The sequence below is a fragment of the Tenebrio molitor genome, chromosome 3 (genome assembly GCF_963966145.1).
Source record: "Tenebrio molitor chromosome 3, icTenMoli1.1, whole genome shotgun sequence".
NCBI classification, from domain to species: Eukaryota; Metazoa; Arthropoda; class Insecta; order Coleoptera; family Tenebrionidae; genus Tenebrio; species Tenebrio molitor.
Window position 1 is genome coordinate 3144317 of NC_091048.1, and position 13184 is coordinate 3157500.

A 13184-nucleotide genomic window follows, 5' to 3' on the forward strand; every position below is an offset into this window, starting at 1 on the left:
TTCTGGACGCCATGTTTTCTTTTGCCTGTAACAGCACCTCAAATCGCAGGCTTAGTTATAACAGTGTAAATTAAATGATAAATGAATTTTTGATAGTATGGTAAGTGGTAACAAACTTTTAAAACAATAATAACTTTATATAGTAATTTTCTGATTTTGTAGAACTTACAATAATTATGTCTTTTATAAAAAGAAAACCACATTCATTAACTATATATTTACAAACTGTGCCTCTAAACACATACGTTACGTAGTACAAAATTTGCGTGTTTAAAAAATTATTACAATCCGGTACGATCCTTAGTCGTCGTCGAGCCTTTGTCTCGTATTCCTCTTGGCCCCGCCTACGATCTTCCTCTTCTTAAAACTCGTCTCCCCGTTACCCAAACTCTCCACAACTTTCTCTTTGAACTCCTTCACCACTGGTTCCGGTTCAATCTCGATCGGAATCTCCACATATTCCTGTTCCTGATAGGGCAACTGCAGATCCACGAATTCCCTACGACCACACATGTCACACTTACTCGCACCGATCTCCAAACCAGTACCTTTCTTTGACGGTGTGCCACTTTCCATACGGATCAGTCTTCCCGGGCTCCAGCAGCGGACCACAACTTGCCGCAGGTAGATCGTCGACGACTCTCCTCTCTTTCAACTTCTCCCTCGCTTGTCTGGCCTGATCCTCCGCTTCCTGCTGCTTCCTTTCCTGCATGCTACAAAACAGTTGAAAAAATCCAAGACACACCACACGGACGACGTACGTCAACAGCGCTTCTTGTCGTTTGTACTTCTCCACTTCTTTCAACTGTTTCCTCGTCTCCAACTCGGCTTGTTCTCTTTGTTCTTGCAAGCTCATGTAGCCCTCTGGCGGTGGATGCGACACGGTTTCTGCAAAGGGTGAGTCACACCACGCTACACATCACCTGATAGTACCTTTCGTCATGATGTTGTGGTAGTACGTCTTCCCTGCTCTCGTTCTCGCCTCTTGCCATAACTTTTTTGGAACGCCTTGTAGCGACTGCTTGATGGAGGCGGAACTCAAGTCTCCGTTAGTTTCGATGTCTTTGCGATAAGCTTCCATCGCCGCGAATTCCATCTGTTTGAGTGTGGCGTCGAACTTGTCCGCATCTTTCTGCACCTGATTGCTGCTCTTGGTTATGCTCCGCAACCGCTTCTTCACGTTCTCTTGATGTCTTCGGCCCTTCTCGTGGAAGTCGACGCTCTGGACAAGAATCGTGATCAAAAGGATTATTTTTGGTGGAGTGGACTACTCACTGGTCTGTTGTCGGTTATCCAACATTTGCAGAAGTCGCAGTATTTCCGATTTTGGGACACCCAATAGTCTGCCCTTTAATAAGAAGAATAATTAACAAATAAAAATAAATAATATTACAAGATCTAACAAAGGGTAAAAAAAAAAACGAGAAAAAAACAACGATAAACAGTTCAGTCCTGTGCGTCGTGTGTGAAAAATACAATGAACACTCACTTTTTGCACGATCGTAGATAGACTGTTGACAGATGCGTGCAATGGACTTTATTGCACTAGTGCAATTAAGAGGCACTTTTTCCACTAAAAACAATGCAATGAACACTCACTTTTTGCACGATCGTAGAAAAAATGTTGTATGCAACACGTGCAAAAAGTGTTATTGCACTTGACGTGTTGTCAAGTGCAAGTGCATTTTCCGCGTGGAATAATTATTCACTTTTTGCACTTGTTGCATAATAGTAGTTTATTTGACGAGTTTGTGTGTAAATTGGGCCTTTTTTGGGACGCGTGGGCCACAAGTGCCAAAAAAGGCCCAATTTACACACGAACGAGTTGAATACAACGTTTTTTTGTTCGACGAGCCCCTTAAAGGCTCCAAATCGCTTAAAACCTTTAAAATTAGCTTGACGTTTCGTTTTGACAAGTTGTGACATTTATCAAAATCCGTTCATATAGGAGAAAATTCTCAAATCTGACAGTGTCGAACAAAAAATAACTATTGTGACACTACTTTTAGTTTTACAAAGACTCACTTATGAATTATGATACTAAAGTAGAAAAAAAAAATGGTTTTTAATGTCGTGTTATCAGTTCAAAGCAATTACTAATCTTACAACGTAAAAAGTTGCACATCGACAAAAAAACTATTTCGACACTCATAATAAGTTCGTTATAAATTAATGTAAAATTGAAAAAGTGCATTTTCTTGTGATTTCAGCGATTCTCGAAACTGCTTCCACAGGCCAGCTTTGGAACGCCTAGTATTTTGAGAGATCGTACCTTCGATTCCTTCGTCAACTTGACCATTGAAGTTCTTAGAAAACCGGGAATTAGTATTTGACGTCTCCATTTACGCGTTCTTAACACTATTTAAGAAAAAAACATGGTACACAACATTCTGATACGGTAATGGCTTAGTTTATTTATCGCGTTTCAGCTGTCTCCGTTTTGTTTCCTTGGTTACGAGCAAAGTACCTTCTTGATTTAAAAACAAAATGTCAAACATTATACAAAAAGCACTTATTTCATTACATCTGAAAAATATTTATTCTATTCAGATTTTCTATATGACCCAATTTATTTAAAATTTAATAAACTACAAAAAAGCATTCAATTGATTTTCTCGTAGGACCATCACAAATCAGCGCTGTCTCAATAATACATTTCTTTTGACTCTTCCACCCCCTCGAGTCCTAGACGGTGTAGCGACCCGAACTAGACTAGGAGAAATTAGGGACTTTCATTTCCAACCCTTAATCTACATACCTGACGGGGGAAAATGCATTGTTGAGACTTACTTGGGATTAGGATTCCCTGTTTACTGGAGTATTTTTGGACACGTTCGAAAAGAAAGACGAACGAGTAATGTTAATAAGTATTTAATAATGTAACAATCCAAATACAATTTAAATTATCTATAATAGGAACTACAATGACTAGATTGAAAGTTGCAACAATAACAGACAAATACTGGTTCAACAGAAATAACGAAACAGAGTGGTCGTCCGAGGTGCTCTCCGTTTCCAAGGGAGAAAGGGAGAACACATCGAACGGATACAACGGAGGAATGGGTAACAGTCATCGAAAAAATAAATAACAATCACTTGGAAAACAAATACTGATATTGGAAGAACAACGTGTTTAAACTTGACACTCAAGGGTTATGAGCAAAATTCAACTGACAAGGGAGGGCCCCCAAAGGGCGCAAACAGATTTCGACAAATCTTGCTACAAACTGTGAAATTCATCCAACGGTTTGCAAAATGAGAAGAATTTCAAATATCACAACAGGCTTGGTAGCTGTTCCGATACACCAAAAATCAACCAAAATCGGTTTGCACCCTTCGGATGACCTCCCTCGTTAGATTAACATTCGAACAAAATAATTACGAGGTATAGTCTAATATCACTCCCATATGTTTGTGTAACAGTGTTGTAAGTGGCTTTAAATTGCAATAATGACGAGAGAATAATATGTATTATTAGATTTGTAAAAAAAGAAGTGGTGGTCGGTGAATGTGCCTAAATATGCTAAGACCTAAGACTGTCGAGGATTGCGTGTACGAGCCAAGTAGTGACGGACTATTACACAAGATCACGTAGAATACGAGCATGTCAGGTAATTTGATAATATTGTTAATATAATTATATGTATGATACGGAGGAAATTGGTATTAATTATCACAGATAAGGTTAATAATCAGACTAGACGATATAAGGAATATAACGGTTGGCTATTAATAATTGAGACAGGTTTGTAAACCTCACACTAAGGTCACTTATGCTTTGGTCACCTCTATGAGAACAGGGTAATGAATGTTGTCGTCGTAGTCGCAGTTGTCCAGCAACGACAAACGCTTCTCCCACACGATTCGATCGTAATTGACGATCTTTTTACAAGCGAACCCCCTGGCCTCCGATTGAGCAATGAAACTGTCGAGCGTGCCACCCCTCCGGGGGGCCATGACCAGCGCGATCCCGTCGGAGCGCAAGCAACTCCACAAGCACTCGATCAGATCGGCCCTGGCGTCGTCGAAAAACAAACAGTCGGCACACAAGATCACGTCGTACTCCTGGCCCCGCGAGGGCCCCCACTTGAGCACCTCGCAGCTGACCGGACAGTCGAACTCGTTGCAGTAGAGAGCGGCCCGCACGTTCTCCACGGACGTTTTGTTGCCGTCGGTGACGGTGACGGTCTTGGGAGCGGCGAACTTGGCCGCGAACAGGCCGGCCAAGCAGGACATGCCGCCCCCCAACTCCAACACGCTCTTCCCCGTGAACAGGGAGAGGTTCGCGCAAACGTAATAACTGAGGGTCTCCTCCGACGGCCAAATGCAAATGTTGCCGGTGTTATTGAAACCCATCAGGTCCTCGGCGGAGAACGTGCGATTTCGGTGGCCGATTTTGATGTGAAAGTCTAAATTATCGATTCGAATGGAATATTTATACCATGTGCGCTTTGATATTTGGTCGCTAACGTGGAAGTCTTGTGATTGAATAGGAACTGGCGGAAGTTGCTGCGTTTGCAAGAGCATGAAGGAAGAAATTCGTCTAACTGAAAATTCATCGGTCGGACTCGACGGTTCGCTTCCCACGGGACTCTGTGCACAGAAACAAGGCGTTTAAATGCCGAATTAGGTTAAATAAAACAATGAACATGCCAAACTTTGGGATCAAATCGTAATACCTTCAGAGCCTTGGCTAGTATAGCCCAGCGTCTGCGTGCCACCTTTTTCTTTTCATTTTTGCTAACGGTTATCACTTCGTTTATATCAATACTGCGATTAGATTCTGACGAATCTTTATTTTGGTCCATAGAATGAGCATTGTACTTTTGAACTAATTATACTGCCTGCAAAGGCATTAAATCGAATTAGTTGTGACACAATTTCATTCCTTCATGCTTTCAATCGGACAAAGGCAACACGATCAAATTAAACAAGCTATTTTAAATCAGGCTCAAAATAAAAACGACACTTATAAATAAAAATAACAAACGGTTTTGTTTATAACGAAAATCTAATTAAACACACCTCGGAATTGTTCATGAAGTACTTACATTTTCAACCACGGCCGGAAAGATTATTTCAACACCAAAATATCCTTTCTGAAACTGATGATTATAAACTCAACATTGATTTTCTGGGATTTTAAAAGAATTATTGTATCTTTTGTGGGTTGTGGTTAAGCAAAGTGACAGCTACAGAAATGACAAATGACAGAGATTGGCACCACTGCCGATCTATCAATTCCGCCACACAGGCAGCCAACACACAAACTCCCAAATGACGTTTCATTTTAGGTTATGTCACAATAAATAAACAAATTATGCAAATTCGAGTGTTTAATTGCATTTCTGCGCGTTTTACGAACGACTTGTTGTCAATTTTCATTTCACTCGGCCCCAGTTCGTCTTCAAACTGAACATGCCGGCATCTTGTTCAGTTGTGGGGTGTACGAATAGACACAAAGCAGGAGGCAGCGTCCAGTTCTTTGGGTACGTTTGACCGACCTCAAGATTGCGTTATACGACGCCGATTTTGTATCTCGTTACGTAGATTCCCTCTAAAAAACGACAACTTGCTAAAAAGTTGGATTTGTTCGCTCGGAAGAGAAAACTTCGCTCCTACCAAAGCGAGCAAAGTGTGCAGCGATCACTTTCAAGAAAGTGACTATTTAGTGAGGCCTGGCACGTACGTGAGGCGCTTGAAACCTGACGCAGTCCCTTCGCTATTTCCTGGATTCCCACTGTATTGTCATATTAAAAAAGAAGAACCAGAAGATTTACCTGAAGATATTTGTCAGTCCCAAAATGATGAATTGCAGTCAGATCAATGTTTTAAAGCTCATCTGGAGTTTGTCAAGTTGGTGGATGAGAAGGAAGTGCAGACCGAAGAGTCTGCCTTACCACACACAGTGCAGTCACTCAAGCAACAAATTAAAATATTGCAGCAAAAATTGCGCAGAAGGGACAGAAAAATTTGTTTGTTGAAAGAATTGTTAAGTTCACAGCATAGGAGTTTTAAGTCCTGACTTGTTTGTCTGCTGGAATGCTCATGAATTAATGATAAAGGTACTCCAAACTAAAGGGTGTTGATAATAGAGAATTTAAAAACTATACATTCTCCACCCAAGTCTGCAAAGTTCCTAGGTCTTTTAGTTGTCACTTCACACTTTTTTAGTGATCATAGAACTGTTCATTAGTTCTACAGGGTCATTATAAACCATTGTCCCATCGCAGTAGGCGTTGGTAACGTTCTTGAATGTGCCGAAAGCCCCATAACATGAGTGAGACTAGTATCGCCGATAGGTGGCGCTACCGGCGGTAGTGGAAATCTGTATAGTCTGTCTAACTCTGTGGCACATCAAAAATTTGTTTTGGGTCTGGGTTTTCAACGCCAACTACGATGGGACAATCATTTATAATGATCCTGTAGATGATGTGGTGACAGACATCATGTTATAATCAAAAAAATGAAACACTGATTTCAAAAATAAAACTTAAAGAAATTATTGACAAGACAGTGCCACCAATTGATATTAGTTTAATGAGTTACCTAATTATTCGAATGCAGGTTTTCACGGCCGTGGTCAATAGGGTTATTGTTTTCCGGGTTGTGCCGCGGTCGTCTGGATTGCTGGGTAGCTGACGTTTCAATAGCCATGCTACTATCTTCTTCGGAGCTTCAAAGTAAACAAACCAATAACCCTACCAAATTATTATTTTGTGGTGTTATAAATCTGTTTAAAAAAAATAATAAAAATTGTCAGGTCGGCTCAAACTTATTTCAATTTATTTTTTAAATCGTGCTACCAACACCTCAGCTGTACACATTCCTAGACTAGTTTAGATGCGACATTCTAAACTTTTATGTAATGGAAATCTGACAAAATTAAGATAGCTTCTACCAACGATTAAAACGAAAAGAAAGTTTCTTCGTGAAAATGTGAGCGTCCCTTCGTGGGAGGGAGTGTTTAAATTCTAGAATAAAGTTTTGTGAATCACTGGGTAGATGCATGCGCATGCGTAGTTCCGTTCATTTAGAGCATTTAGAGGTGTGGAAGCGTCTGAGGTCACAGACCCGAAAGTGATAAAGTAACGCAATTTGTGTTTATGTAGTGATCCAAAATTTTGAATAACGTCCTTAAATTATGGAAATTGATTTGACTAGCAAGTGTAGAGTATGTTTAAGAGGCGACGAACAAATGCATTATTTATTCAACGAGTTCGACCAAGGCATAACGTTAAAGGACATTTTGGCCAATACGACCAGATTCGAGGTAAATAATGTAGTCAAATGCGACTTAATTAGTTAAAAAAGCCATCTACGTCTGTCTAGATCGAGAAGGACGATGGGTTTTCGCCGTACCTATGTCAGAATTGCACCACAATAGTCGTCGACTTTTATAACCTAAAAACAATCTATGAAGAAAACGAAAACCAAATTAAAGCGCTCCTGTCGAACGTGGAGATGAATCTGGAGGAGGACGCGGTGATCAAGGATGCCGAGCCCTCCAACGACGCCGCAACCGAATCAAATAACGCTTCGAGCAAAGAAGAGGAGGCGCGAGAAGCTGACACCGAAGACGATTACATAACGATAAAAGTCGAGTCAAACAGCAGCGACGAAGAGTGTTCGGTGAGTAACTTTGAGCCCAAGCAAGAAGCCCTGCTCGTGCAGACGAGCGACAATAGAGAAGCCGACAGTCCGGCAGATGAGAACACACCTGTTGAGTTCGAATATCAGGAGATCAACACATACACGTGTCCCGAGTGTGGCGACTGCTTCCTTTACAAGAACGACATCCAGGCCCACATGATCTCGAAACACGACATAACGGAAATAAACTACGACGAAGTGTCAGAACTGTCCCTGCTCAAAGTGAAAAAAAATAAAAAATCGGGTGCGAACACGTGTAAAATCTGCAGTCGGAATTTTGCCACCGCGGGGGCGTACAAGAAACACGTAGAGACGCATAAGAAAAACGTTTGTGACATATGCGGTGTCGGGTTCATCAAAAAGTCCTACTTGAAGGACCACCAAGAGATCCACTGTACGGAAAAGCGCCACGTTTGTAATTATTGCAACAAGGCGTTCAAGCGGAGGACTGTTTTGGTGAAGCACAGGAGGATTCACACCCATCCGCGACAGTGTATTTGTGAAATGTGCGGCAAGGCCTTTAACGACAAGGGCACGCTCAAAACGCACATCATGCTGCTTCACGTGAAGGAGCGCAACTACATGTGTTTGATTTGTGGAGTCAAGTTTCCTCTGAAGGCCACGCTGGAGAAGCACATCAGGAGGCACCAGAACAAGGAACGGGAATTCTTCTGCACGCAGTGCCCTCTGGGATATCGCGACAAGTCGAGTTTAGACAGACATATCTACGTGAAACACAGTGGACAAAATATCAAAGCTACTTGCAACGACTGCGGCAAACAGTACACCACGGTCAGCAACTTGTTCAAACACAAAAGAATCTGTCACGGTAGTTCAGAGCAACAAGTCGAAATGGACGAAAGTAAATAGTCACACGAAACTAATTAGGTGTAATAAATTTTGTATAAAAATAATTTATTTAACATCGTTACAAAAAACATAAAAAATAGTTTTTATCAATAAAATATGTTGCTTAAAGCCTAAGGATGTTATGTACACACTAGATGTATTTTAGGTCGAGTCGTGTCCACAATAACAACAATCAAATTTTAGCGTCTATTTTTTCCACTCCAACAGTTTCGTCACAATCAAATTCGATTCGTCGGATCCGTACATTTCGATTTTTTGGTCGAAAAGCGTAAAGCTTTCGGGATTGGTGGTCACGGAGTCGATGAACGATAAAAACATCGTGGTTTCCGTAAACCATTTCAAAAATCTCCGGATGCCTTTGGTCCGTCCGCCTCTTATGAACGACTCTTTCTGTAAAAACATGTCAGCACTGGTGCGACCCACACAGAATACCGATTACCTCAAAATTGTTGCCGTTGATGTGATTTTTGTAATGCTTTAGCGAGTCGATGAACACTTTGAGGTAGGCGTCGCTCAGGTACACTGAGTGAACGTAACGGTCCGGTGATTCTCTTTCGGCCAAACGTATTCCTTGTCGCCACGATTTCTTCATGCTGTCCGACAAAATGTTGTCTTCGTCGCCTTCTTCGCACACGATGGTTCCCTCGTCCAAGTCGACAACTATTCCCTGCAATCAATAACCACATGTATTTGACGTTCAAAATTAATATGGCTACTCTTTTTAAAAGTTGTTGCCAATTGGTTCCGATCGAAATTATATGAGGCGCCGTTTGTACCATAATTGGTTCCTGTTTATAAAACTTCAAAATAAATTTTCAAATAGTGATAATGAGCCCGACGGAATTGAAAATGCAGCCTGTAATACATTTGCAAAGTTAACGTGAATCACCCTGTATATTTTAAAAAATTTATAAACATTAGCAACAATACTAATTATTATGTACTAGAAAGTTATTCACTATTAAGAAAAATGCATTTATTATAAGATTACTAAGGGCCGGTTGCACCAACGCCAGTTAAAGTTAACTGTCGGTTAAAATGTTTCGTTACTTTAGTTACCTATTGTTATAACAATGTTTTCGAATATTTTAATCTATAGTTAAATTTAACTCACGTGAATTTCGTGAACGTATTGGGTGATTCAAAATGATTGTGGCCAAGTATGGCAACTATGTACGAACATTTATGTGGCAACTGTGTGGGTAGGGTAGAGTTGACATTTCCTTGACAGTTCATAGTCGCGCAATTTTGTAAGTTGTCAAATCAATGTGTAATGGAATTGCAAAAATCAAATGCACGCTTATGAAATGTCATACAAATATCAACTCTACCCCATTCACACAGTTGCCACATAAATTTTCGTACATAGTTGCCATACTTGGCCACAATCATTTTGAATCACTCATTAGTTTAATACAGGGTTATTATAAATGACTGTAATCGAAGCAAGTATGAAATTTTTGCCGCCTCACTATGAACTGTCAATTTTTATTACTGTCAGTGTGATTGTTTAGGTGAAAAGTGCAGTGAGGAGAAAATATTTCTTTCTTTCTAAATTAACGCTTGAATCTAAGAAGAAGCGGCAACCACAAATTTTACATTCAGTTTTTACGCCAACTTCGACTACAATAATTTATAATAACCCTGTAGAAATTACAAACTTTCTTTACTTAACGATGGACTGGTCAGCGTTCTGAAGTGTCATCCTGCTAATGGACGGACAATTTTTTTTAATATGCACACAAAATACTATTGTACAAAAAAACGATATAAAAACATTCTTTGTAAAAACTGTTAATATTGGCAAACGAATGAAATCGTTAAGATTGTTTTATTTTTAATAGGACCAGATGGTTAATGACAGAAAATTGACCATCTTGAAGCGAAGTGTTAACAAGTTTCTTGTTTTAATTGGGATGACCGATAAACGGTTTAAATGTTTGATTGGTGAAACAGTCTTGGCGTAGGAAATTGACGAGAACGGTCCTCCTCCAACGAGGACTATAATAATTATTCCTTGCGGCGACTAGCCGTATCTGGGCTGACGTAAGCACGAACGAGTGCATTCGATGTTAGGATTCAAGAAACCAACATAAATCTTTTTTGCATACTGATTAATTTAAAAAACATGTTTTACAACGAACAAAATCTTCTAGAAGTTTAACAAAACAATTCATTAAATTTAAATTGCAATTAATCTATGTGCTAGTCGAAAATGCGAAGATGTTGCACAACGTTTACAAAAGTTCGTGCATTGGGAAGTATCCTTTGAGGAAACCTTTCACCGTAGATTTGCCGTGCTAGCTCTGAATGTCCACGGGCTTCGCTGTAGATCAAAAACCATATCTTTTGTGGGGTAAATTGAGGTTAAGAATAGATCGATGGTCTTGTCAAAGTGACTTAATTTTGAATTAAATGACAACAAAAAAAGGCTGCTATGATTTTTTTGACCCATTTTTTCATAAAATTCAGTGGCTCCCAAACTTTTTTTGAAAAACGTTTAGCCCCTTTTTCTCGAAAAATATCAACATTTGTATAAGGCATTACTGGCTCAATCGTTACCTTTTGTGGGGTTTGATTACAGGTTAAAATATCTGCACAACCTTCAAAGTCACCCTGTATAACAAAAGGAAAAAAGTAGTTGCCATGGACATTTTATTTGATGTGTAAATTTATGGTTGAATATTGCACAAATATGTTGAATTATTTTAATATGTATACAGGGTGTCTCAGCTAAGACTTTCGAGCCTAATATCTCGGTTATTTGCCGACGGATTTTTATGAAATTTAAAATGCAGATATTTTAGACCGTGAAGGTTCAATTAGTAGTAATAAAATTACCTCAAGTTAAAAAATATAATTTTAACACATGTTTCCTTTGTCGAAAATTATGCGCGATTATTATTATATTGTTTTTTTTTTTTTTTTAGATTGTTAAACATTAAAAAATAGGGGTCTACACAAACAATTAAGTAAATCACTTGTCTGATTCAAAGAAAAGATTAGATTTTGTTGTTAAAAATTTAATCTAAATTTTGAAGGTATTTGAGCAGTTACCTTTTAAAACAATCGTAGAGGGATCCCTCTACGAAAACAATTGATGAAAAGTTGCCAAGCAACATTTTGTACATCCCTTAAAATCTGTCAAAAGTGGGTGCGCTTTATTAGAAACGTCAAATTGTGAAAATTTATTGAAAATACTCTAAAAATAGACTACAATGGCAGAAATTTCAATATTGTTGAAAAAGGAAAACAATTTTGCCTATGGAGAGTGTCGTAAGAAATTCAATGACACAATTCGTTTTCTCGTGGAACACTATCCAAATGTAGGCTTTACAAAATGTAAGGTTAAGAGAGTCGTCAATTTATTTCAAGACACAAGAAGCGTACGTGAACTAAATTACCTTGCTAAAATATCCCGATCGTGTTTTACTCCTTTATAGAAGCATTAAAGCTTCCAGTATAATAAATTACGTCCAAATGTTGTCTTTAACTGTGTAAGTGTTTGTAAGGTTAGCGAGATAAACGTCAAATATATCACGAAAAGAGATGACCATAATTCTGCAAAATTGCGCGTTTGTTTCATACGCGTCTACGTTTTTGTATTTGCCGCCACGTTTAACACAGTTTTTTGCTTTTTTCTTGCAAACCAGACGTCTTTCAAGGACGAGTTTTTCCCTACAGCATTTTTTATTGATGATCAATTTTTTATGTAAATCTTAATTGATTCAACATTTTAAAAAGGCATGTAAAAATTACGTTTTTAAGACTTGGCTGATTGCACCGTCTAAAATATCTGCATTTTAAATTTCACAAAAATCCGCTGGAAAAAAACTAAGTTATAAGGCTCGAAAGTCTTAGCTGAGAGGCTGAGACACCCTGTATTTTGGGCATCATTGTCCCCCCGTGTTAACCATCGTCTTTTGGATGTTGACGGTGTCGGAATACGTGTTAGCTGTCTGCCGTTCACGATGTTGGCAGTTTTTCCAACTGCGTTCGCGTAATGAGATGCGACCTTTTTTCGTTTTTCCGGCGCCATTTTTTAACACTTCAAATGGGCGTCGCGGTTAAATCTTCAGTGTAAGACAAAAAAACAGTCTTTTTGTTTTTTGTTCTTTACTTCTTTATCAGAATGATATTTTCTAACACGTCTGCAAACAATTATCTGCAGAACTGACGACCCTGTTAAGAGTTTTTCCTTAAATTTTTCTTTTCGTTTAAATTTAGTACATATTTTCCGTAACATTGGTTTTGTCCTCTCACAAGACGCATCGTTTCCGCCCGTGTCCTGTCATTAGATAAATTCAAATACAATTTTGTTTATCATCTATAAGACCACGGCAACAACGCGAGAATTTTCTTCACTAGTACTTCATAATCAGTTCTTTCTTGTTGATGATCACCACAATGCTTTGTTGGTTACATACTCAACAACGTTTTTACGTAAACATACCAATTTACTTTCCACTGTACTGCTACATTTCTTTTATACCGTTAATCAGAAAACATAATTTAATTTGGCCCGATAACTGGTGCAGCTTGGTCAAACCGGCCGTCCCTGACCAGCCACCAATGATTATAAACCTGTTCTCATTGATATTCAAATTCAGACATCACAAGGAAAAAATGTATTCATGCCATTCCGTTCATTTGTCGCATTT

The 13184-nt window shown here is 39.0% G+C and overlaps 4 protein-coding genes across 6 annotated transcripts in view; 2 read left to right on the forward strand and 2 right to left on the reverse strand.

Annotated features, from left to right (window-relative positions):
• Positions 1-200: 200 nt before the first annotated feature.
• LOC138127275 (calmodulin-lysine N-methyltransferase-like) lies at positions 201-6265 on the reverse strand. 2 transcript variants are annotated; one of them, XM_069043210.1, is made up of 6 exons: positions 5052-5215; positions 1276-1348; positions 934-1222; positions 762-888; positions 549-713; positions 201-499 (listed from the first exon to the last, which is right to left on the reverse strand). In XM_069043210.1, coding segments are annotated over exons 1-6 (855 nt in total). In that variant the 5' UTR covers positions 5054-5215; the 3' UTR covers positions 201-300. The 2 variants fall into 2 exon arrangements, with proteins under 2 accessions (XP_068899311.1, XP_068899310.1); XM_069043209.1 differs by lacking the exons at positions 201-499; positions 549-713; positions 762-888; positions 934-1222; positions 1276-1348 and adding exons at positions 2263-4593; positions 4680-4844 and having other exon boundaries at positions 5052-6265.
• LOC138125674 (THAP domain-containing protein 1-like) lies at positions 5419-6025 on the forward strand. Its single transcript, XM_069041113.1, has 2 exons — positions 5419-5489; positions 5551-6025. The coding sequence occupies exons 1-2, from the start codon at positions 5419-5421 to the stop codon at positions 6023-6025; spliced, it is 546 nt and encodes a 181-aa protein (XP_068897214.1).
• A 722-nt stretch (positions 6266-6987) lies between the features above and the next one.
• On the forward strand, positions 6988-8705 carry LOC138127274 (zinc finger and BTB domain-containing protein 41-like). Of its 2 annotated transcripts, none has more exons than XM_069043207.1 (2): positions 6988-7273; positions 7333-8705. In XM_069043207.1, the coding sequence occupies exons 1-2, from the start codon at positions 7145-7147 to the stop codon at positions 8521-8523; spliced, it is 1320 nt and encodes a 439-aa protein (XP_068899308.1). In that variant the 5' UTR covers positions 6988-7144; the 3' UTR covers positions 8524-8705. The 2 variants fall into 2 exon arrangements, with proteins under 2 accessions (XP_068899308.1, XP_068899309.1); XM_069043208.1 differs by having other exon boundaries at positions 7137-7273; positions 7315-8705.
• The window catches only part of LOC138127273 (DENN domain-containing protein 2B-like), a 29638-nt gene continuing 24991 nt past the window's right edge, over positions 8538-13184 (reverse strand). Inside the window, exons 8-9 of the mRNA XM_069043206.1 lie at positions 8963-9190; positions 8538-8913 (exon numbers count right to left, since the gene is read on the reverse strand). Coding sequence (XP_068899307.1) covers positions 8710-8913; positions 8963-9190 — 432 coding nt within the window. The 3' untranslated portion in view covers positions 8538-8709. The remainder of the gene's footprint in view (positions 8914-8962; positions 9191-13184) is intronic.